Source organism: Syngnathus acus, chromosome 8, assembly GCF_901709675.1.
Source record: "Syngnathus acus chromosome 8, fSynAcu1.2, whole genome shotgun sequence".
NCBI lineage: Eukaryota > Metazoa > Chordata > Actinopteri > Syngnathiformes > Syngnathidae > Syngnathus > Syngnathus acus.
Window position 1 is genome coordinate 5,824,020 of NC_051093.1, and position 23,077 is coordinate 5,847,096.

Below are 23,077 nucleotides of genomic sequence, written 5' to 3' on the forward strand. Positions count from 1 at the left end.
TCACCGAAGTGACATTAATAAAGTAAATCTAACATCAATTATTAAAAATAGGAATATGCTGTTCGGTTAACAGTGAATTGTGACTGTGTCTCTTTTTTATTCCTGTCGTTTCTACATAAAGCGAAATAAAAGATTGAACTCAAGATATGGGTTCAAGAACGTTGTGTATGTTTTCGTAACATCATTTTATTGAAAGGGGGCGCTGTTGCAGTGTTTTATGTATCCCGAATTGTGAAGTAGAATGCCACACAGACCTGCCTGACCTGTACACTTTCAGATTGAAAATGGCGGTCTCGGTGTTTCCCGGCGTACGGCTGCTGACCATCGGAGACGCAAATGGAGAAATACAGCGACACTCAGAACAGCAACCATTGCGTTTGGAAGTAAAAACCACACAGGAGACTGCATTACTCAACCTCTCTAATGGTACGGTAACCATTTCAACATTAACGCATCGGACATGTGTGGCATCTGCACCACCAGTGCTAAAGCTAAGCTAAGCTACGCGAAACTATACTATGCTATGTTATGCTATGGTATGCTAAGCTATGCTAAGATATGCTAAGCTATGCTATGGTTTGCTTTGCTTTGCACATGCTTATACAGCTTTTCTGATAGCCTTGGCTAACGGTAATGCATGACGCGGTAACGCAGCGTTTCAGGAGGGAACCGCAAGGCAAATATTTTCCCGGTGCCTCGGTTGTAGGCGTAATCATACTCGCGATAAAATATCGCCTGTTTAACATGGCTAAAAAAAGACAACGTCGAATAGCTGCAATACATCAATATACATTTTAATCTTTTAACACGCGGTGTAATTTTCTGTAACGATGCTCTTGAATATTAATTGCAATGATTTGAATAGTTCAATAATTTTTCTAATTCTATTTTGCGATTAGTCCATAGAGGTTGCAAAATTGTTTTGGGGAAAATGTCAACGTTACGAGCAGCGGCACGTTGAGGTCTTAGCGGTAGCCCCTTGTAGAGTAGATCGCTTAATCGTATATCTCCAGTTACTTGACAAAGCCGTCTAAATACAGCATAACATTGTGTAGTTAGATGAATTGTTATTGATGCTTATCTTTCATTTTTGATTAAAGGCCTTCCTTCTGCATTCGTCTTTGTTCTTGAAACAATAGGCTCGCTTTTCCCTCCCAAAATAGAATTAAGGCTGCATTAATGAAAATGTTCTTTCCCAATAATATTCTTATACATATTTTATTTTTTAATCAAAACAGTCTGATGTGTACTCATTATTAGGCATTGGTTATTTTGTCATGAACTGCAACTCCTGCTAGGATTATTTACTAGGGCTGAACAATTTAGTGTTTAGAGACTGAACTTGTGAGATCAAACAACACAATTTTGACATTGTCAAAGCTGTGATTGTTAAAGGGCTCTTATGTCCCATGCTCACCCATCAATGGCATTACTGTGGAGTGTGGGCATGTCACACTAAACAGTGCTGCACTGGTTAAATAAATAAACAGTAGCATATATGTTTGCAGATCTTGATGTAAGTGTTTACTTTTACGACTGCTTGCTACTCCTAGGCGCTAAGCTAGTTTACACTGAAGCAACACGGACTTTATTGATAGCATATGTAAATCTGTGCAGCAGAAAAGAGACGTGTGAGGGGATGTTCTCCGCGGTGGTGACAAATAAACTACCCAGTCGGGCTTGATGATGAACTACCTCCAGAAAGCCAAAGTGATTGTTATTGAATCAAATCAGTCCTATTTTTAGCATTCAACAATCAATCGGATCGAACATATTTGAAAACAGGTGTATAACCTAATGCACAAGTAACTGAAAGGCTCACCCCGCCCTTCTCTGCCTTAAGAAAAACACCACACATTAATAACCTAAATATATACAAATGCTACTTAACGCATCACAGCAAGAGTGACACCATGTTACGTTGCCACTCACTAACCACTCATGACTTGAATACATTGAATTTCCATGTAAATTTTTGTCTCTACGGCGAAAATGCCATGATATTGACCCAGCTGCAAAACAGACACTGGAACATGAATTGTTTTGAAATTTCATCTGATACAGAATCTCCCTTTTTTTTTTTTTTTTCCTTTCCAGGAGAGGACGCAAGTATCTTCAAGTGTTCAGTTTCTAAGGAGACGGAATGCAGCAGAGTGGGGAAGCAGTCGTTCATTATCACACTGGGCTGCAACAGTGTCCTAATTCAGTTCTCCTCACCTGCAGGTACCCTAACTTCAAAGTTGGATTTTATTGTTAGCACCGCTACTTAACTTGTAACCTCATCTGTTGCACCGTTTCAACTTCAGACTTTCAGTCCTTTTATAACGTCTTGAAGAATTGTCGGGGTCATCTTTGTGAGCGGTCAGTCTTCAGTGACAGAACAGAGGAATCATCTGCCATACAGTACTTCCAGGTGAGTCGACACTTAGCATCAATCCCTTGAGTGCAAGCGTTTGTAGAGGATTTTGATCTTTCTCTTTTTTAACTGCAATGAATAATATTTACTTCTTTGTTTTTCATACTTGCAGTTTTATGGATACCTCTCGCAACAACAGAATATGATGCAGGACTACGTGCGCACAGGGACTTACCAACGGGCCATTTTGCAGAACCACGCCGACTTTGAGGACAAGGTAATGAGCTGTTCAAGTTATTTTTAACAACGTCTAGATTCATGTCGTTCGCCCAGCTTAGTCAACTCAGGGATGTGTTGAGCCATATTAATCGCTCTGGCTATAGAAAAGCACAATAAATCCAATGCATTAGATTAATAATAATAATAATAATAGGCCAATGTACAGTTTTTAATCAAACGGCTGTGTTATGTTGATGTTTTCCTCCAGATTGTGCTGGATGTTGGATGTGGCTCTGGGATCCTGTCTTTCTTTGCGGCCCAGGCAGGAGCAAAGAAGGTCTATGCTGTGGAAGCAAGTACAATGGCTCAGCATGCTGAGGTACACACTGAAAAGCAATATTTCAAAACATAAACGTAATAGCAGTAAATGAGGGTGTGGTTCAGACATCAATCAAACCTGACTCATCACGTGTGTGCTACTTTTGCAGGTGCTGGTTAACAGTAACCATCTTGGGGACCATGTAATTGTCATACCAGGAAAGGTGGAGGAGGTGACACTCCCTGAACAAGTGGACATCATCATATCAGAGCCCATGGGCTATATGCTTTTTAATGAGCGGATGCTGGAGAGCTACTTGCATGCCAAGAAGTTCCTTAAACCCAATGGTACACTTGATTATAATGATAAAATCCCAAAGAAAGTTGGATTAAATGATGTTGTATTTTACATGATTAGTTTGTACAATTTTGATTAACTAGGACATGTTTTTCTTCTTTGTTGCTTTGGTTTTAGGTAAAATGTTCCCGACCATTGGGGATGTTCACCTGGCACCTTTCACAGATGAGCAACTATACATGGAGCAGTTCACAAAAGCTAATTTTTGGTGAGTAGGGAAAAAAACAAACAGGCAAGAATTGATGGAGATGAATAATTCTGGGTTGGCTGCAAAAAAGCAAGTCACAAAAGATATGAATTCAAATTCCATTCTATCTTTCATACTCCGCTCTAATATTGATATTAGACCACGTGCAACATTTTAAAACATAAAACTTTTTTTTTTTTTTTGGTTCCTCAGGTACCAGCCCTCTTTCCATGGTGTAGATCTCTCTGCGCTGCGGGGTGCAGCAGTGGATGAGTATTTCCGCCAGCCAATTGTGGTACGTATACCAAGGACAGTCAATAAGCGGACTCTAGTCTGTTCGCTTTTCCGCTCATTGTGGTCATAAATATATGCACAGAGAAAATGCACAGACCCATTGTAAATTGTGTGTATAATGGCTGAACTGATCAAGTAGTTGGGCTAATAGGTTATTGCAGAAACTATTATCACTGTTACTTTTGCTTGATGGGATGACCTCACATCTCCATCCACAGGACACATTTGATATCCGTATCTTGATGGCAAAGTCAGTCAAATACACAGTCAACTTTCTGGAGGCGAAAGAAGAGGATCTTTACAGGTACGTGTTCACAGATTCATGATAGGTGTATGTGAGAGAGAGATACAAGTCAAATAAATGTATTTTATTACCTTTTCCCTTGTCTTTTAGGATAGAGATCCCCTTTAAGTTCCACATGATGCACTCGGGCCTTGTACACGGTCTGGCTTTCTGGTTTGACGTGGCATTCATGGGATCAGTGTAAGTCAGACAATAAATTATTAAGGAGAACAAGATGAGATTTTGAAAATGTTCGAATACAAACGAATGCCTGATAGAAATGTTACTTTTTTTTTTATTAGTTTTTTTTTAATTTTATTGAGCAGACATGAAAAAATGAATGATCTTGCTTTAAAATGCATTTGTGAACATAAACAGGAGAGTCTCTCTGCTTCAAGTGCTATCTAAATAAATGTCCTCTCATTCAAAGTCATTGCTTGTTGTCTCATGACAGGACGACAGTGTGGCTGTCCACTGCACCTACAGAACCTCTTACTCACTGGTATCAGGTACGCTGTTTGCTGCAGTCTCCTTTATTCACAAAGGCTGGGGATACACTGTCTGGGACTGCACTACTAGTGGCCAACAAAAGGTGATTATTGTCTCTGAATAAGAAACTGATCATCCAGAAATTTGACCGCATTTTACTACATATGTTTACTTTTTTTTTTCTTAATATTTGGCAATTGAACTTTGTGTTTTGTTTTGGCTGCATGTGTGCTATACATGGAGTAAAAATCTGTCATATTATAACAAAGTATAACATACAGCAAACACCATAAACCACTAAAACAATGCAGATTGTCATGTTGAGTTAAAAACCATAGAATAAAACTGTGTTTTTAACCTAAACTGTTTATTTTTCATTGAAATTATAAACATATAAAAAATCTGTTGCCCTTCAGGTCTTATTCATCAAGTGATCCTTTCTTTCCCAACAGACAAAGTTATGACATCAGTATTGCTGCCCAGGTGGACCAGACTGGATCAAAGTCCAGCAACCTCTTGGATTTAAAGAACCCATTTTTTAGGTGAGTCAATTACTAAATGAAAGGGATCCTTTACTCATTTTCGAGTCGGTTTACAAAGCTTTGTCCGAGAACCGGGACAAAGATTTCTCGACAATTTGCCTTGAAAACTGAATATGTTAAGTATTGCACTTAAACCAATCAGATTGTTGATTGTTGTGGCAAATCCACCTCCATGGGAGTGCTCTGTTTTCATAATGTCAAACATGTATGTATTTACAGGTACACGGGTACCACCCCAAATCCACCTCCTGGGTCGCATTACACCTCCCCCTCTGAGAATATTTGGAATACAGGAATATCCTACAGCATGAGTCAAGGTATGTCCACATCAGGTGAATAACAAACATTAAAGCAAGATGTTAAGAATTTATTTAATTAATGTATTCACTGGGAACACCCAACCTCGAAAACGTTCTTCATCCTTATATACACACATGGACAAAATACATGGTACACCTCTATTAATGGAAGAAAACCCTCTAGGAGTCACAGAGATTGTGTGAAGTTAACTACAAATTCAAAAATATAAATTTAAAAATGCTTATGAGTTGTGGTTCAACGGAAAGTTTTTAAAAACTCATGAAACAGGCCTGGACAAAAATGATGATCTCCTTACATTCATATTTTGTTGTACAACCTTTTGAATCAAGTGTTGAGTTTGTGCAATTTTTTAATTTTCAATTTGTTCAGTTTTTGGTAACCTGAGACTGAGACCAAGCTTTCCGACACGGCAGCATCTTTTTCTCTAGAATACCTTGATCGTCGTGAGATTTAATTGTACTCTCAGATTCAAAATATTAATAGAAATAATATTATCAAGAAATATTAATGTATTTGGTTCTAACTACCGAATTGTTTTGGGGGGGGATTGTTCCAAATGGCTTACTTATATATCACATTGCATCAATATCGCTGCCCTGCCATCCAGCGACAACGACGAGAGCTGGACTGGTTTAGATGGATGTTGGCCACACATCAACATAACATAATTTTTATGTTATGTAATGTTATCAAAATGACCCAACTTTGGGTTCTTTTGCAAATACAAAAAATGTGTTGTTTTTGGTCCAATTTTTTTAACCCAAATTGGGTTGTTTTTAATGCAGCATTTTTAAGGGTGTATTTTTTTGCCATTTGCCAGCATTTTGTAGTGTAGGTGTGAGTTTAAATACCTATAACTTCTGATTTAGTCAATCAGAGCATCCCTTTTGTTCTGTTCGTATTCTGACAATTTCCCTTGCTGGTCACCCCCGCCTTTCCCAATCTGTTGTGTAATATTGGCCGAGTGGCATCAGGATGTATGGTGTGCTGTAGTTCCAAAACGATTTTAATGGAGAAGCATTGAAAGAAGCACAGTCAGACATGAACTGCCCATAGCTAGTTTGTTCATTCCAAAAAAAAAAAAAAAAAGTCATTGATGTAGAAGGGCTGAAACCATGTTATTAAGATTAAAGATTAAAGATTAAAGTGGACACTTGTATAAAATTTTCAATGGTCATTTCCAACACATGACAATATTTATTCATTCATTTTTTACAAAACGGCCTTTATTTCTGCATTGAAATGGGAATGTATGGCAGCTTCATCATCTTCATCATCATAGTGAAAACACATTGCCACATTGTAAAATACTATGTTTGTTAGTCATTGATTATGCTCTCCCTTAATATAAGTGTAAATGTGTTTTTATTGTGGTAAAGACTTAAAAAGGTGCTATAAATGTGATCAAATGTCTACAGTGTATTCCTGTATCGCATATTTTATTTATAACATAACCCTCACGATTGAGTGGGATGTATTTCATATTAAAATTAGAGCTCGGAATGGCACCAACCTTAGCCACCCCCCCCCCGTCGGTAATTCACCAAAAGTGTTTGGCAATAGCCATGAAGTCGCAGCAGGCATTACAGCCGTTAACCATCTTATTTATGGCGTGCTACAGGTGGCAGTAACGTACCAAAAGTATTTTCCAAGTAGAAATTCAGAAACACGAGAAGAGTAATCATGGCAAAAAAAATGTGGGATGAGAAATTACAGCAGTAAAAGGCGCAATATCGGACCAGGATTCAACCTTTGGCCATAAAGCGACGCGGGATTCTAGTTAAGGTAAGCCTTTTTAAACTAAAAATAAAACATTTCTGTGTTTGGAGGCAGAAGTTTTGTCAAACGCGTTTCCTGCCAACAACGCTGGGGTGGGTTCAGAGATACATTTTTGACGCCCACCTCTATCTGATTTATCAACATTTTTTTTCTTCCTATTTTTTGGTTATGACCTCAGTCTGAATGATAGACTGACTCACTTCTTTTTTGAGGCACTCTACGCCACATATAAACAATACACTGAGGGCTGAATTTACTAAATGAATGTGTTGCTTTTGCGTGGCGCTAACTGGTAAAAAGGTCATAAACAGATAGTATCTAATTCACAAAACATGCACAGAAGCTGTGATTACATTGGTTAAGAAAGTCTAATTAACTAACACCAATGCTAATAACCAGTTTTGGGAGCACAAACAATACTGACCGAAAGCTGGTATAAAATTCTCAGTGGAACTCTTAAAAGAGCAATGTGAGGGAATGCTCCGACATCCATCCATCCATCCATCCATCCATCCATCCATCCATCCATCCATCCATCCATCCATCCATCCATCCATCCTAATAATGGGAAGAAGAATACGAAAAAAAAACTAAAAGCATACGTTTCACCATGTTTACTAAAAGAACAAGAATTATTGGTGGCGAGTCTGAGCTCCAGTGTTCTTCGTCAGTTTATGTGATGTATTTTTCCCAAAGAATGTGATTTATACTCTGTTTTTTCTCTCTCTCTATAGAAGCCTATACTCAAAGCGCTCACAGTTGATACATTATTCATACGCTCACCCATTCACACTCTGGTGGTGGTAAACTATGTAAATAGCCACAGCTGCCCTGGGGCGGCAGGCTGAAATATTTTTTCAATTGAATTTCATTGCCTTAATTGTCATTGTACAACTGGTCTACAACGAAATTAAGATATTCCACCAGTGGGAGGCTGCTGCCAGGCGCCGCTAGGAACAATTTAGGGTTCAGTGTCTTGCTCAAGGACACTTTGTCATGGTCTCCAGGGGTGAGGATTGAACTCACCACCTTCAAGTTGTGAGCGCTGTGTGCCTGTGTGTTTCTGCGTGTCTGCGTGCACCTGTTTCTTAAAGGGGTGGGATTTTGAGTAAAACCTTTGTGGAACATCTGTAGTTTGCTCTCCAAAATTAAAACGATTGTCCTCCAGGAGCGATGACGTTCACAATTTTTTACCAAAGATTATTAATCCTTATCACGAAAGAAATGAAGAGGACATTTTATTTATTTATTTCAAGGATAGCCCCTTGAGAGATATCTCATTTTCAAATAGGTCCTTTCAACACACACAAATAATATCGAATTGCAACACAATTTTAATTCACCTTATTTCAACAATAAAGCTTAGCGCTTAATGTAAAGTAATTTAACCAACCTCAAACTGTGCTCCCATACGTGCCACCTTGATCCGATTGATTTTTTTTCTTTGTTAATATTGGTGATTGCTGTGTTTCTTATCATCCTATCCAGGAATGCCTGCAGCTTATGACCTTAGTACAGTCATTGGCAGTGGCTCATCAGTCTCTCACAACAACCTTATTCCTCTAGGTACGTCTTTCTCCCTGTTTTGTCACTGCAACGCAAGACAGCATTTCAAGAGTTTTGACAAGGCCATCCAAACGCAAATCAACTAAATTCTCACCAAATGCAAAACTTGCCCCTTAGAACAAAATGCTGATCTCAGATGTGCGCAGTGTGTAAGAAGTAGTGAAGTACTCGTATCATAACATGAATTGTAGCTGACACAAATGACAAGTTACCTTAATTCCCAATTGTCTGAACTTCAAAAAAAAAAAAAACATACATATAAAATACACATATTATTCCCTTTCCCCAGCAAGAGCGACAAATTATATCTATATATATCTATATATAGATATATATAGATATATATATTACTCCCTTTCCCCTCAATGAGTGACCTCCACGTGTACACTTTAAATCCTTCTCATGTTAATAAATAAATATTCGAGTCACGATATTTACGTACGGCATTTTAAAAAGTATGATGTGCACATTTTAGGTGGCTTCCTTGAGCACCCCCCCCCCCCATTCATTGATGCACGTGTGCAATACATACATTTGCTATCAGCTTAAAACATGGAGACGTATTTGTGTGCATGAAGAGAGTGGAACACTCAGATCACTTGTACTGATAGATACTGGTTTCCGTATATATTTATCTCATCATTTGTCGTATACTCCACTTTTGCATGGTAGGACAATTGACCACTCCAAATAGCCCGTAGTTGTAAGTGTGAATGGTTGTTCGATACAATAATGACCTTACTTCTGGGTAAATCATACAATAAGTGATCAAGTGGGGCAATTGTTGTTTTTTTCCGCATAGAGCAGAGGAAGCAGTTTTCAGTGGACCCAGGATTCTCACTAGATCTACAACAACAACAATGTCAGTGGAATCCAAAGTGTTAAGTTTTTGTTGTAGTTCTGGGCTGCAGCAGAGCTGTACCGCTGCATGACAATGTCCACAATTAGTTTGTGCATGTTTGTGCATTTACAAAAAAATGCTGCTGTTAAGCTCTGGTGAAAAAAAAAAAAAAAATGCGCCTGCAAACGTGATACGCGGCCAACTTTAAGAGCAGCCTGACTTGCGAGCTATATTCCTAATTTCGTTGTATACCTGTTGTACAATGACAATAAAGGCATTCTATCGTGTGTGCCGCGCGCAGAGCACTCGGCCTTTTGCATATGTTGTTGGTCACTGACAGTGACCCCGTAATTGGCCTAGAAAGTTCCAAATGGGTGAAAGCTCCCTTTTGGACATCTGCCATGTGTGTGTGTCTTATAAAGCGTGTGAAATGTGTGCTGCAAACACATTGATACTCTCAGTTCAATCCTTTCGACTTATTTTTAACCACAGCTATCAAATCTGAAAATGGTTTTTCATCAATAGTCTCCATCCAACTTGAGGTGTTGCAATGAAGAATGGGTGAAGCAGCCCAAAGATAATTTTGCCATGCTTGTGGCATCATATTAAAAAAAAGCTGTAATCACTGCAAAGAAGGTATTGCGTAAAGGCTGCGAATACTTGATTGACATGTTTTTGTTTTTTTTGTGTGTAAAGTTCCAAAAGTTGAAAGATTATGAAATTGACTATTTTGAAATGAAGCTGTAACATGGAAAAAAGTGAATGCGTTCCGGATGCACTGTATGTTTTACGTTGTCCAAATTGCAACATGTGTTTGAGTGCCACCATTACTCTGTCGTTCTGATGATTAAATTGGCCAAATATAGCTCTTTTCAAAATAATCAATATCGGCCCAAGTTAGGCCGATTCTTTTAGTTGCTCATAAAACGGTATCTCTACTTACAAACTTAATTGGAATGGAAATTGACAAACACAAAAGTGTGTTCATCTTTTTCTTGAAAACAAGCAACGGCTTCTGCCTTTCACACAATGCGTGCGCGCTTCCGCAGGAAATATCGATTATCACGTGGGTGCCTAGACCTAAATCTCCATTTTACTCTCTTCGATCCTATGCGACTTTCTATCTAATGTGGTTCGGCCATGGACCCCAATTTTTTTGATTATTAAAAAAAGCCAGCCACCAGTTAAGCGAGATTGATTGATTTCTTCTGTGGATTTCACGACCGGCATATGAAATTAAAAGAAATGATTCAAATCTAACTCACAGTTACAATGACCGCAGTTGTTGCGAGCGCTTTGAGACAAACTCTAATCATGAGTCAGCAGTTAGTTGGATCAAAATGTGCAATATGTTTGATGGTTCACCTTCAAGAAGCACTAGTCCTTAGTAAATCCTTCTTTTTTGTAAGTCTTGGGCTCTTATATGTACCACAAAATTTTTGCAACGCTCAAAAAAAAAAAAACATCATTAAAAAATTCTAGAGGAAGCTACAGAGACATTTTTTTTTAAATTACACAATAAACTGATCAAATATTTTTTTCACCAGGCCTTGTTTGTGTTCATGGTTTCATGAGTTTTTATAAATGTTTAGCACCGCTAAAATTAATCTCGTTTTATTGGCAGTTAACTAATTACATGTGAAATTTTGGATTATTTTTGAGAGCATCTGCTCTCAAAAAACATTTCGAAAGCAGTTCTTGTGGCGAACGAATTGTGAACCCAACTTTGATGAGCCGCCACGTCAACCAGCAATTCAAAAACTCAAGCTGTTTTCCCTTGTCGTCTCAGGTCTTAACATGGTACAGCCCAAGTTTGAAGTCAATCGGGTGAACCAGCTAGGACAAGGGTACAAAGGTATGACCTGTAATTGTGCAAAAATTGTGCCAAAATGGACCTTCAAAAACTTTTTTCCTGTTCACTTTAACATATTTCTGCCATGGACCTTTTTATACATTTTGGGGTGCTACAACTAGCCTGCAAATTTCCATAGGCCTAGGTCAAACCTACCCAGATTGTTTTTTGTTTTTCAAACTCTTGGTGCAAACTTCTTATCCAACGCAATTGGTCACAGAAATTCATCAAATCACTTGCGCTAAGATTTACGCGCTAGTCATTTAGCTTCGTACGGCCCTTCTAGCATCCGTTTAAAATACTACTTGAACCAAAAACATTGGGGTCCATGACCAAGTCACGTTAGACACAAAGTCGCATAGGATCAAAGCGAATAAAATCGAGATTTGAACCGTTCAGTGCGGTCTGCACGGGAAAATAGACAGCGGGATTTCAGTACTTCATTTCATGGATGCATTTACAGGTCATTGCTTGCGAAAAGCTCCTGTACTGTTGTAATTGTAGGCAGGTCAAAGTGCAGCCATGGTTGCCAGATCCGCACAGCCATGGTTGCCAGGTCTGCATTGCATCTGTTACTTTGCGCTTATTGTTTAGAAAAATCGCTTGGCAGTTGCGAGTTAAGGTTTTCGTTTGCTTGTTTCATGGTGCAAGTCTGACTTTTTCAGCTCCCAAACTCTGGAGGGACCAGGGGATTGCTACTCTCTCACTTATTTTATTTCACATATTTATTTTCAGAGTACTTCTCACATTTACAGAATCGTAAGAGAGTTAACAAAGATGCAACAACACATAGACAAGTCATTGTTTCTGAGACTAATCATTGTGAGACTTAATAAATTAATAAAAAAGTATGCAAATAATGAATGTTTTGATACGACAGCAAGTAACTGCTTTTCTTTTTGTTCGCAGTGAACACAGGTATTGTGAACCACACCCACTCCAGGATGGGCTCCATCATGAGCACAGGAATTGTCCAGGGTATGTCCAGTTAATAATCAACACAGTACAGAAATCCACATTGGTAAGCTAAATGTATTTATCGTGCAAACAGTCACAGGGAGTCTTGAATTGTAATCCTTTGTTTTCTCTTTCAGGGGCTGCAGCAGGCCAATCAGGTCCCAGTAGCAGTGGTACTTACTATCCAGTCACCAACCAGTTTACCATGGGGGGTGCTGCTATTTCTATGGCTTCGCCCATGGTCATCCCCAGCAACACAATGCATTATGGCAGTTAAGATGAAGACTTTGCAAAGACCCCTTTAACTTGCCCCACTCTGCATGACGGACTTCCCAGTACAAAAAAAAAAAAGAAAAGAAAAAACTGCCGCTGCCTCTTCTGAATTCTAACCGACCCATGGACTACAGCCGATACCAAAACCAGTGCTCTTCTGGCACTTTGTTCAACATCTTCATTCTGTTACTGTCTGTCCGTTATTGTACATCACACTTTTATCCGTCCAAGCTAATTTTAAAATATAGATTCCCAAGGCCCTTGCACACCAATGAATTGCTGAGCTGCAGCAAGTCTTGTCACCTCCGACTCTTTATTTCTCTTTATTTTTATTTTTTTTATTAATGTCATGAATTTTTTGTTTCTCATGTTATCAAAAGAAAGCTCTACACCAGCTGCCAGATGGAGTCGTACTCCCAGTTCTTCATAACATCATGATCAATGCTTTCTTTCTTTTTTTGGGGGGAGGGGGTTGCTCTTTACATCATGTCATGTCAAACAAAAAAAATAGTGAGGAAAAAAAAACATTTGCACCATAACCTCAACTTCGGTGTATATGTAAACAAGGAAACTTATATCCTGAAGTGTAATAGAATTTTTCTTTGGCAATCCAAACCTTTGTATGAACCATTTATTTTTTGATCATTACCTGAGTATAGGTTATTGATGTGTTTTTGTTGCAGTCTTTCATAAAATAGATGGACCCCACAATGAATGAACCGTTTGTTAACGTGTATGCTGAGCCATGACATAAATATGCACCTCTTATTTTTCTTTTTGTCTGCTGTAAATTGTGGTCCAGCAAGCTTTTCATTATGAGCCTGAGCGCATTCGCTGAATTCACTGAACCTCATCCAAAGCTATTTATTATCATAAAAGGAGAGATTACAGTTTCAAAACTACTGGCAAGATTTGAATGCAACCTCACAACATTTCTTTCCAAGAAAAATTACAAATACAATACAAAATCATACTTGAAAAACAGAAGTCGGCAAGGCCAGACCCAGGCCAATTGTTAAATACAAAAAAAGGAAAAAAAAGGAATTTACAGAAGCAGTAAGACAAAATAGAAAAGACTTGATGCTTCAATTAAAACCAGCATGATAGAGAAACAATTGCCTATCTAAGATACTATAAACTCGTTCCCCACACACACACACACACACAAGTACACAGAAACAGCAACATTTCCGGCACAAATGAATAACTAGTCATTGAATAATCTCCATATGTCAACATCAAAACCAGCAAACACCAAATACACAAAATATACTGAACACAAAGTTTTTGATTTTGAAAATAACCTTAACCCAAATAATCAATTCTATGGAAATAGCCACAACTGTAAATATGAATATTATACCAACAAACAATAGTAAAATAAATAAATTCCACATTTCTATATCAGAAACTTGCCTTAACAATTTCTTGTATACAGATGTGGAAAAAAATATCTCATTCCTGAAATATGATAAAAACTTGGATTTGCAATTTTGGCACACTTAGCTTTTGGAATTTAAAAAAAAAAAAAAAAAGACCAGTGACCCTTCATAATTTAAAAAGCGTCTTTGTTTCCAAGAGTTAAGTTTGAAGTCACAGGGTTTTTTTTTTGATAGAAAAAAAGTGCCTTAAGGTACTTGACTAATGAACCCTAAATTATTCATGGTTTTACTTATTTGTGTGACTTCACCCTTTTGAAATAATTAACAACTAGTTCTCTGTTTTCTCGCAATCTCGTGTCCATGATGTAGACAATGAGATGTCTTTCCTTTACTTTGCCATACTTTAATTTTTAAAAATGTTAGGAGTTATTTTATGAAACATCCTCTTTCATTCTTAATAGGCATCTATTTCCCTTTTCTTATACTTCACCCATAAAATTCCTTATGAATGAATGAATGCCTTGCTAAAGGCAATGAAGGGCTTTTGAAATATTTTGTCTGTAGTAACTCCGCCTCATCATTGCTCTCTTTTCCTCGTTAACCTTCCATAATTTCTTTATTTTTGCCGAGCTTTAGCCGTGTAAAGATCATTGATACAATGTGGCTGTCTATTCTATTGAGCAGTATTTTGTTTGTCTTAGTGATTGTAATATTCCTGACTGTTAGGCAACGCTACAAGGTTTTTAGTGAGACCTGCCTTAAACCTCCAGGACCCTTGGTTAACGATGACAAAAAGAGAGATGACAGGCTCAAGAAAGGTAAAAAAAAAATCCATCAATTCTGACTTTTGCAGATTAAATCAATGTTTGTCTACTCTTTTAATAACTAATGTTTAATTTTGTATTTTGGTCACATAAATCGATAGCCAGCCCTAGAATAAATGCATTTGTAAGAATATGTACATTCTACATAAAACATATTCAGGTGGGCTAGTATTAGATAGTAATGATAAAACTAGGTTTTAATAATGTATGTCTTACAATATTTATCATACTTTTAATTTACAGGATTCCGCATGGATCGGGTTCCTAAAGCTCTGGATGCTGTGGTTATTGGAAGCGGTATGGGTGGTTTGACAGCTGCAGCTGTGTTGGCCAAGGCTGGAAAGAAGGTTCTTGTTTTGGAGCAACATGATCAGGCTGGTGGCTGCACGCATACCTTCCAAAATAAGGGATTTGAGTTTGACGTAGGTAAGTCAATTGGCCTCTTTAAATACCCATGGTCTGATTATCGGTTTAGTGTCCTTTAATCCAAAAATCTGAAAAATAACAAGTGTTAAATTTCAATTTTCAATTGTAATTCTTAATTTGACAATGATGGTGCTCTTGTAACATCAAAACAAAAATTTTCATGAGTGATGTAGGGGTGCCTGAGTATAAGTAGCTATACTCTTAATTTTCATTAGTAATCCAGAAAATCAAATCAAATTTTTTTTTTTTTTTTTTTAAATGCCATTTTAGAACCAGTGACATGTAAGAAAAATGGCATGTCTATTTAGCCTAACAACAATCATCAATATTTCATAACTGTTAGGGCTGCTTTGCTGGATTCTGTTTGGGCCTTTTCTGCACACATTGGGGGTCAGTGTCTTGCTCAAGCTCACCTCAAAATGCTCACCAGGAGTGAGAATCGAACCTACCACCTTTGGGTTGAGAGGCGAACACTCTACTCCTGAACCACGCTGCCCAGAGCCCTTTTGCAAAGACGACTCAAAATGCCTTCTGATCTGAATATATTTAATGCTTCCACCAGGTATTCATTATCTTGGCCAGCTTCATGAGAACAGCCTGCTTCGAGTTGCACTGGATCAAATCACAGAGGGCCAGCTGCAGTTTACCCGGCTTGAGGAACACTTTGATACCTTGCTCTTGGGCCAACCTGGAAAACACAGGTTACACACAATACATAAATATTTTCTTGTTTTTATGACCATGTTTGACCCATTTCGTATTCACTTCCTAGGCAGTATTGTATACATGCAGGGAAGACTGAAATGGCAACTGAATTGAAGAAGCAGTTTCCAGGAGAGGAGGATGCTATTGATGAATTCTTTCGATTAATGAAGGTAGATTAATAGGAAGTAACCGGGATGGATTTGTGATTTAATACTTTGAATCTAAGGCATTTTGCATTTTTTTTGGAAAGTGTGTTAAACTGATTGTTAAATGTGTTTGTTCATTTGCAGTTAGCCTCACAACGGACACCACTTATTGCCTGTTTGAAGATTATTCCATATTGGCTTGTCAACTTCCTGGTGCGCACCGGACTATTAGATCGCATATCGACAGTGTTCCGCCTTGCAACCACGAACCACTCTGAAATAATGTCCCGTCTCACAAAAAACAAAGATCTTCAAGCTTTATCTGCTTACCTTTTCTACGGTACTGGGAATTCGTAATATTTTAAATTCAGTATTATATGCATTGGACCCATATTGTTCAATTTATTGAGAGTTTTGTTTGATCCTTTTTTGAAGGTGTGCCTCCGAAGCAGTCGAGCTTTCTCATCAATGCGCTCCTTCTTCACCATTACAAACGTGGCGCATACTATCCAAGAGGAGGCGCCAGTGAGTTTGCTTTTCACATCATCCCTGTCATTCAGCAGACAGGGGGCGCTGTCTTGGTCAGGGCACCAGTGCAGCGTGTACTACTAAACCAGCAGGGGAAAGCTTGCGGTGAGAATTTTTTTTTAAATTTGTTCTGATTACAGTTTTTATTTGCCTTTTATAGTCTTTATATGCTAGTTTGATTATAATTTAATTATAAATTTATAACGTCATATGAAGTAGCATTATACCATTATGACATTATTAATGATTTATTTACTCCCCATATTGGGATTTTTTTACTGGGATGTATTTTCTAACAGGAGTGACAGTGCTAAAAGGACAAGAGGAGCTTGAGATCCATGCTCCTGTTGTCATTTCCAATGCTGGAATCTTCAACACTTTCCAGAAGTTTCTGCCACAACAGATTCAACAAAAATCAGGTGAGTTTTCATGCATGTTTAGGATGTCAAAAACACTACAGGGGGAAAAAAATATATAATTGCTGTTGATCCTATATGAGCAGAGATCCAGTCATTGTTGAGTATGGTGCGCCATGGCATGGGTTCCTTCTTGGTCTTTGTTGGTCTGGATGGAACCAAAGAAGAGCTGGGAATTGTTTCCACAAATTTCTGGATGTATAAAGACAGCGACTTGGATACACTGTAAGTAAATTGTATTGATCCCCCCCTATCCCGAGAGTCTTGTTATTTTAACTGTCATTTCAAATACATACTGGCTTTTTAATGTTTTAATTTAATTGGTTTATTTATTTTAATTTAATTATGACCACTTACACATTCAAAACAGAGATACATTTTTTATAGTGCTTCTCTTCATTAGGATTACAGTTAGTTTTGACAATTTTGGATTTCATTATATATGTGATGTCTTTGACCTATATGGGAAGAATGGAACAATACTCTTCGCTGACCAGAGATCAAGTCTTGGGGAACATTCCTATGATGTTCATCACCTTCCCATCTGCCAAAGATCCCACATCCAACATTCGACAACCAGGTAAATAAATAAAAGAGATCTGGGGTCAAATGTGGCCCTATAACGTATGACCTTATCTTCACTTAGGAAAATCCTGTATGACTTTGTTAACCATGGCTCGCTATGAGTGGTTTGAAGAATGGGAGGGGACAAAGATTGGCAAGAGGGGACAGGATTACCAGGATCTAAAAAACCACATGGCTCAGGAGATGCTGGAGTGGGCCATAACTATCTTCCCTCAACTTAAAGACAAGGTGTGTGTTGATCTTTGTCATGTATGTTAGTTTTTTTACTTGTGTTATTCTACACCAAGGGTGTCGAACTCCAGTCCTCTTGGAATCTTGGACAACATATTGGAACGCGGCCCCAAGGACAAGAGCTTGACACCTGTGACCTTTGACCATGATATTTCCCTAATAAAGTGGCCTGTTATTAGGTACACTTGAAAATGGCGATGTACCTAATGGAGTGTCCGTGTGATTCCCTCGTTAAGTGCACCTGCGTGAAAAGTTTTAGCTCTTGCAGCACGTGAAAATGACCAAAATCTTTTCACGCAGGTGCGTTTAACGAGGGTAACTTGGAAAACATATTGGAACGCGGCCCCGAGGACTAGAGCTTGACATCTGTGACCTTTGACCGTGATATTTCCCTAATAAAGTGGCCTGTTATTAGGTACACTTGAAAATGGCGGTGTACCTAATGGAGCGTCCGTGTGATTGCCTCGTTAAGTGCACCTGCGTGAAAAGTTTTAGCTCCTGCAGAACGTGAAAGGAGCTAAAACTTTTCACGCAGGTGCGCTTAACGAGGGTAACTTGGAAAACATATTGGAACGCGGCCCCGAGGACTAGAGCTTGACATCTGTGACCTTTGACTGTGATATTTCCCTAATAAAGTGGCCTGTTATTAGGTACACTTGAAAATGGCGGTGTACCTAATGGAGCGTCCGTGTGATTGCCTCGTTAAGTGCACCTGCGTGAAAAGTTTTAGCTCCTGCAGAACGTGAAAGGAGCTAAAACTTTTCACGCAGGTGCGCTTAACGAGGGTAACTTGGAAAACATATTGGAACGCGGCCCCGAGGACTAGAGCTTGACATCTGTGACCTTTGACTGTGATATTTCCCTAATAAAGTGGCCTGTTATTAGGTACACTTGAAAATGGTGGTGTACCTAATGGAGTGTCCGTGTGATTCCCTCGTTAAGTGCACCTGCGTGAAAAGTTTTAGCTCCTGCGGAACGTGAAAGGAGCTAAAACTTTTCACGCAGGTGCACTTAACGAGGGTAACTTGGAAAACATATTGGAACGCGGCCCCGAGGACTAGAGCTTGACACCTGTGACCTTTGACCATGATATTTCCCTAATAAAGTGGCCTGTTATTAGGTACACTTGAAAATGGTGGTGTACCTAATGGAGTGTCCAAGTGACATCACAGATCAAACAGCCAATCAGAAAGTGGGGGTGAGGGCGGGTGTGGCATTTTTCACTTAAATCAGGGGTGGGGACCTCCAGTCCTCGAGGGGCCGCGTTCCAATATGTTTTCCAAGTTACCCTTCTTAAACACACCTGCGTGAAAAGATTTGTTCATTTTCATGTGCTGCAGAGCTAAAACTTTTCACGCAGGTGCACTTAACGAGGGAATCTTGGAAAACATGTTGGAATGCGGCCCCCGAAGACTGGAGTTTGACACCCCTGTTTAAATGGATGTTTATTTCAAACTCATTGTCTTTTAAATGTGTTTTTAAGCATTTTAAATGGTTTTGCTTTAGTGTACTTTTTTGTGGTTTTATGTAGTTTTTGACAAAATGTAACACACTTATTTTCAATTGTGTGTCTCTTTTTAGGTGGTTATGGTTGATGCAGCCACACCTCTGACTAATGTCCACTACTTGGGTGCACCAAGAGGTGAGATGTATGGTGCTGAACACAATTTGGAGCGCTTCACCCCTGAAACGGTTGCAAGGACCAGGCCACAAACACCTATCAGTGGTCTATACTTAACAGGTGACTCAAGAAAAACAAAAACACTGGAGTTGTAATTGACAGTATTTAACTGTGTGTTTGTTTGCAGGTCAGGATGTGTTCTGTAATGGCATGGCTGGAGCTTTGCATGGTGGACTACTCTGTGCCTCTGCTGTCCTAAATCAGATCCTCTATATTGACCTTCTAGCACTTAAGAACCGCCTAAAAAAGAAAAAGGCAAATCATAAGCTCACCTGAAAGTAGTTATTTTATTTACTCATAACACCCAAAAAATTTAATAAAGATTTTTTGCATTTCAGCATATCTGATTCTGGATGCATTTTGCAAGACGGCCAATTTGACCATAAACTTCCAAGGAAAAGCAATGGTGCACCGATGCACACAACTGCTCTATTTTGTTGTCCATTGTGTAATAATTGAGTGAATGATTGCTCATCCACTAGTGTTAAAGTTGAGTTGTTTGAAGGCAAAAATGGCTTTTGTTCCATATATTCAATGTTTTGGCACAGGTATTGCCTTTCACAAATAAAATGTCATTTGGTCCTGAACGCCTGTGCGTTAACTGTTTTGAAAATGTCAATTATGAGTTGACGGCTGTCAAAACAATCAAAAACTATTCAATTATTGACTCTCACTGAAAAGCACTTTTAATAGATCAACTGTAGATATCACTTTATTGTAGGATTACATATGTTAAGTGAGTGCATGTCACAGACCAAGAATGTTTTTCAAGCAGGGAACATCTGTAACATCCTCTATGCATGGAAACAGAGCCACAAATCTCAATTTGTAGGTAAGCATGAGGAGTTTTATGCACAAAAGCTTGGGTGAAAGTTTGTATCTCGCTGACTTTTAGATTTTTGTCCAGGAACCATTTTGGTACCGGCATCGAGGTACTTTATGAAGGAAGTAAAAATGTTGGTATAGTGACAACACTAGCTCCACCATCAACATTTTTTATTGAAAATCAAGTGTCACTCAGGCAATGCTGCCAGCATTTGATGCAATCCTGGGCCAAAGATCAGCACACTCCTTGGCAACTGGGCCCGTAATGGCAGAACCTGGGCACAAATAAAAACAGGAAATTATTCATAAGTCTCAAACTTGGTTCTATCAGACTGTATTTCCATTTAATATCTATTACAATAATGAAGGGCCCTCGCAACCCTAGCAACATTGTAGGCTCTGGCACATTGTAGGCTCTGGCACATTGTTTTTGTGAAGGCCTTCAGTCAGACAATTATTTCTCTGTGTAACTTGTTCCAGTATTTAACCCCTGCCGCTACTGATAGCACAGGGCTTGGTGGTGGGCTGTTAAACTGTTAATTTGTCTCATCAATGATTGAGACCGCAACAACTTTTTTTATGCTGCCGTCTCACCCACAGTGATGGATTCTATCTCCTCTTATACGACGGCTCACATTTGTCACCGATCAGACAAAGCAAGTGCTTTTGTAAGAGGGTAGCGTGTGAGCACGCAGTTAAAACAATCTACACATGAACTTCACTTTCCCACTAAACTTCCAACTTTACAATGTATTCTCAAATTTTTTGAATTTTCAGAATTATACATTATACACCAATATCAAAGATGACCTAAAAGACAGTAAAGACTCCTGCTAACATCAAAATAGAATAATGAAAAAAATCAAACCCACCTTTCATTTCACCTTTATTATTTACAATGACGCCTGCATTGTCTTCAAAGTAGAGAAAGACTCCATCTTTTCGCCGATAGGACTTCCGCTGCCTGATCACGACCGCAGGATGCACTATGAAGAGACGACATGGTTAGTATATTGTTACATCGCAAAAAATAATAACTCAAAGGAGTACATGATTTGCATTTTTATTACATTTAACTATGTGATTGGTCTCAGAAAATGTCAATTTTTGGAATTGGTCGACTTTGAGGTGTATCCCATTTAGTAAATAAAACACCTCTGAATTGTTACCATTTTAACTTACCCTTCTTCCTAAGCTCAGGCTTGCCTTTTTTGACAGTTGCCATCACCATGTCACCCACACCAGCAGCAGGCAGACGGTTCAGACGCCCTTTAATGCCTTTCACTGATATGATATACAGGTTCTTGGCACCTAATGGAAAAAGACCATCAGAAGAAATCAGGGATGCTGCCTTAACGTCAGTTGATGCAAATGTTCTTTAAATAAAACGTATTCCTCACACTCCTTCCATTATTTAAGCTGAGAGACAACAGGAAGACAGAAAATGCAGGAGGCAGAAGTTTGTCTCATCAATGATTGAGACCGCAGCCACTTTTATTAAGCTGCCATCTCACCCACATTGATGAAGTCTATCTCCTCTTACACGACGGCTCACAGTTGTCACTGATCAGACAAAGCAAGTGCTTTTTGTAAGAGGGTAGCGTGTGAGCACGCAGTTAAAACAACTTACACGTCAACTTCACTTTCCCACTTGACAATATTTCCATCTCTGCACAATTTGTTCCAATCTAAAAAGAAGCTTAATGGCAAAATCCATCCATCCTTGCACTTTTGAGCACATACTGTTTAAAGCCTAGCAAGTCTAAGGAATAAATATAAAATAAATATATGCATTTGCTCAGAGCAAATACCTTTAAGCTAATCAACGCAAGACACGTATACGGTTTCGCCACCTGAATGTAGCATTAGGAGGTTATGCTGTTTACAGTTATGACAACTATTATTAAAACTTACCAGTGTTGTCGGCACAGTTAATAACTGCACCCACTGGAAGACCCAGCGAGATTCGGAACTTCGCTCCGGATGAACCCCCACGTCCTGTGGAAATAAACATTTTAATCAGAATACACGTATCACTAATAAACGCTGAGGTTCACGCGCCAGTCGTTTAAAATAGGACTTGAATTGAAGTTTCATGTCCTAGTGAAGGTTTGGAGTCAGACCATCAAATTTAGCCTAATTTTGCTTGGCAAACAGCGCCTTGCATACGAACAGCATTCGGCGAAATGAAAAGCTTTGCTTCTCCGTGTCGGTTTTGACATCTTAAATACGAACAGTCAATATAATTGCGAGTTATCCGAGAACTTCTTTCATAGCATGTAGCACAGCATTAAAAAAAATACTCAGGGTTAACACGACGGCTACCGCGAGGCCTCGTAAGCAATGATTCTAATAACTATACAAAGCAATAAAAATCAGATGAACTAAACATGAATAACAGGTAATCAATTTGATAAGATACGCAGCGACTACAAAGTATCATCCGATGGAAAACAGCAATGGATGATGAAAGAGGATTGAAGTACACTATTTCTTACCTCTCTTCGACATGGCGACAACAGGAAAAGAGACCGAGGGGACGGGGGATTGTGGGAAATATTCTTCATCCGGGTTTTGTCGGAATCTCGTGCTGCGTTCAATAAAATCGGAAAGAGCAGCGATTTATTTTTATATTTATTGACTGCTGTTTAAAGTTTCAACTATTCCAGTAGTTGTTTTATTTCTGTTGTGGT

At 38.7% G+C, this 23,077-nt stretch overlaps 3 protein-coding genes across 17 annotated transcripts; 2 read left to right on the forward strand and 1 right to left on the reverse strand.

Annotated features, from left to right (window-relative positions):
• The first annotated feature begins 250 nt into the window (after positions 1-250).
• Positions 251-13,127, forward strand: carm1 (coactivator-associated arginine methyltransferase 1). Of its 14 annotated transcripts, none has more exons than XM_037255546.1 (18): positions 251-426; positions 2,098-2,223; positions 2,307-2,413; positions 2,529-2,633; positions 2,844-2,954; positions 3,064-3,241; positions 3,369-3,459; positions 3,652-3,733; positions 3,951-4,036; positions 4,127-4,216; positions 4,470-4,607; positions 4,957-5,046; positions 5,266-5,363; positions 8,635-8,712; positions 9,515-9,574; positions 11,343-11,408; positions 12,315-12,383; positions 12,500-13,127. In XM_037255546.1, the coding sequence occupies exons 1-18, from the start codon at positions 285-287 to the stop codon at positions 12,637-12,639; spliced, it is 1,857 nt and encodes a 618-aa protein (XP_037111441.1). In that variant the 5' UTR covers positions 251-284; the 3' UTR covers positions 12,640-13,127. The 14 variants fall into 14 exon arrangements, 13 of the variants coding, with proteins under 13 accessions (XP_037111441.1, XP_037111444.1, XP_037111443.1 ...); XM_037255549.1 differs by having other exon boundaries at positions 252-426; positions 12,315-12,426; positions 12,500-12,702; XR_005098457.1 differs by lacking the exon at positions 12,500-13,127 and having other exon boundaries at positions 252-426; positions 9,520-9,574.
• Positions 13,128-13,809: 682 nt separating this feature from the next.
• LOC119125260 (all-trans-retinol 13,14-reductase-like) lies at positions 13,810-20,137 on the forward strand. Of its 2 annotated transcripts, none has more exons than XM_037255559.1 (13): positions 13,810-14,835; positions 15,085-15,267; positions 15,830-15,968; positions 16,040-16,142; positions 16,263-16,458; positions 16,554-16,751; positions 16,946-17,065; positions 17,149-17,287; positions 17,533-17,642; positions 17,709-17,875; positions 19,460-19,619; positions 19,687-19,850; positions 20,055-20,137. In XM_037255559.1, exons 1-12 carry the CDS (start codon positions 14,676-14,678, stop codon positions 19,833-19,835), a joined length of 1,824 nt encoding a protein of 607 aa, XP_037111454.1. In that variant the 5' UTR covers positions 13,810-14,675; the 3' UTR covers positions 19,836-19,850; positions 20,055-20,137. The 2 variants fall into 2 exon arrangements, with proteins under 2 accessions (XP_037111454.1, XP_037111455.1); XM_037255560.1 differs by having other exon boundaries at positions 19,687-19,838; positions 20,047-20,137.
• Positions 20,138-20,253: 116 nt separating this feature from the next.
• rpl23 (ribosomal protein L23) lies at positions 20,254-22,970 on the reverse strand. The gene is made up of 5 exons (XM_037255563.1): positions 22,883-22,970; positions 22,299-22,382; positions 21,567-21,695; positions 21,257-21,370; positions 20,254-20,659 (listed from the first exon to the last, which is right to left on the reverse strand). Exons 1-5 carry the CDS (start codon positions 22,893-22,895, stop codon positions 20,577-20,579), a joined length of 423 nt encoding a protein of 140 aa, XP_037111458.1. The 5' UTR covers positions 22,896-22,970; the 3' UTR covers positions 20,254-20,576.
• Positions 22,971-23,077: the final 107 nt, after the last annotated feature.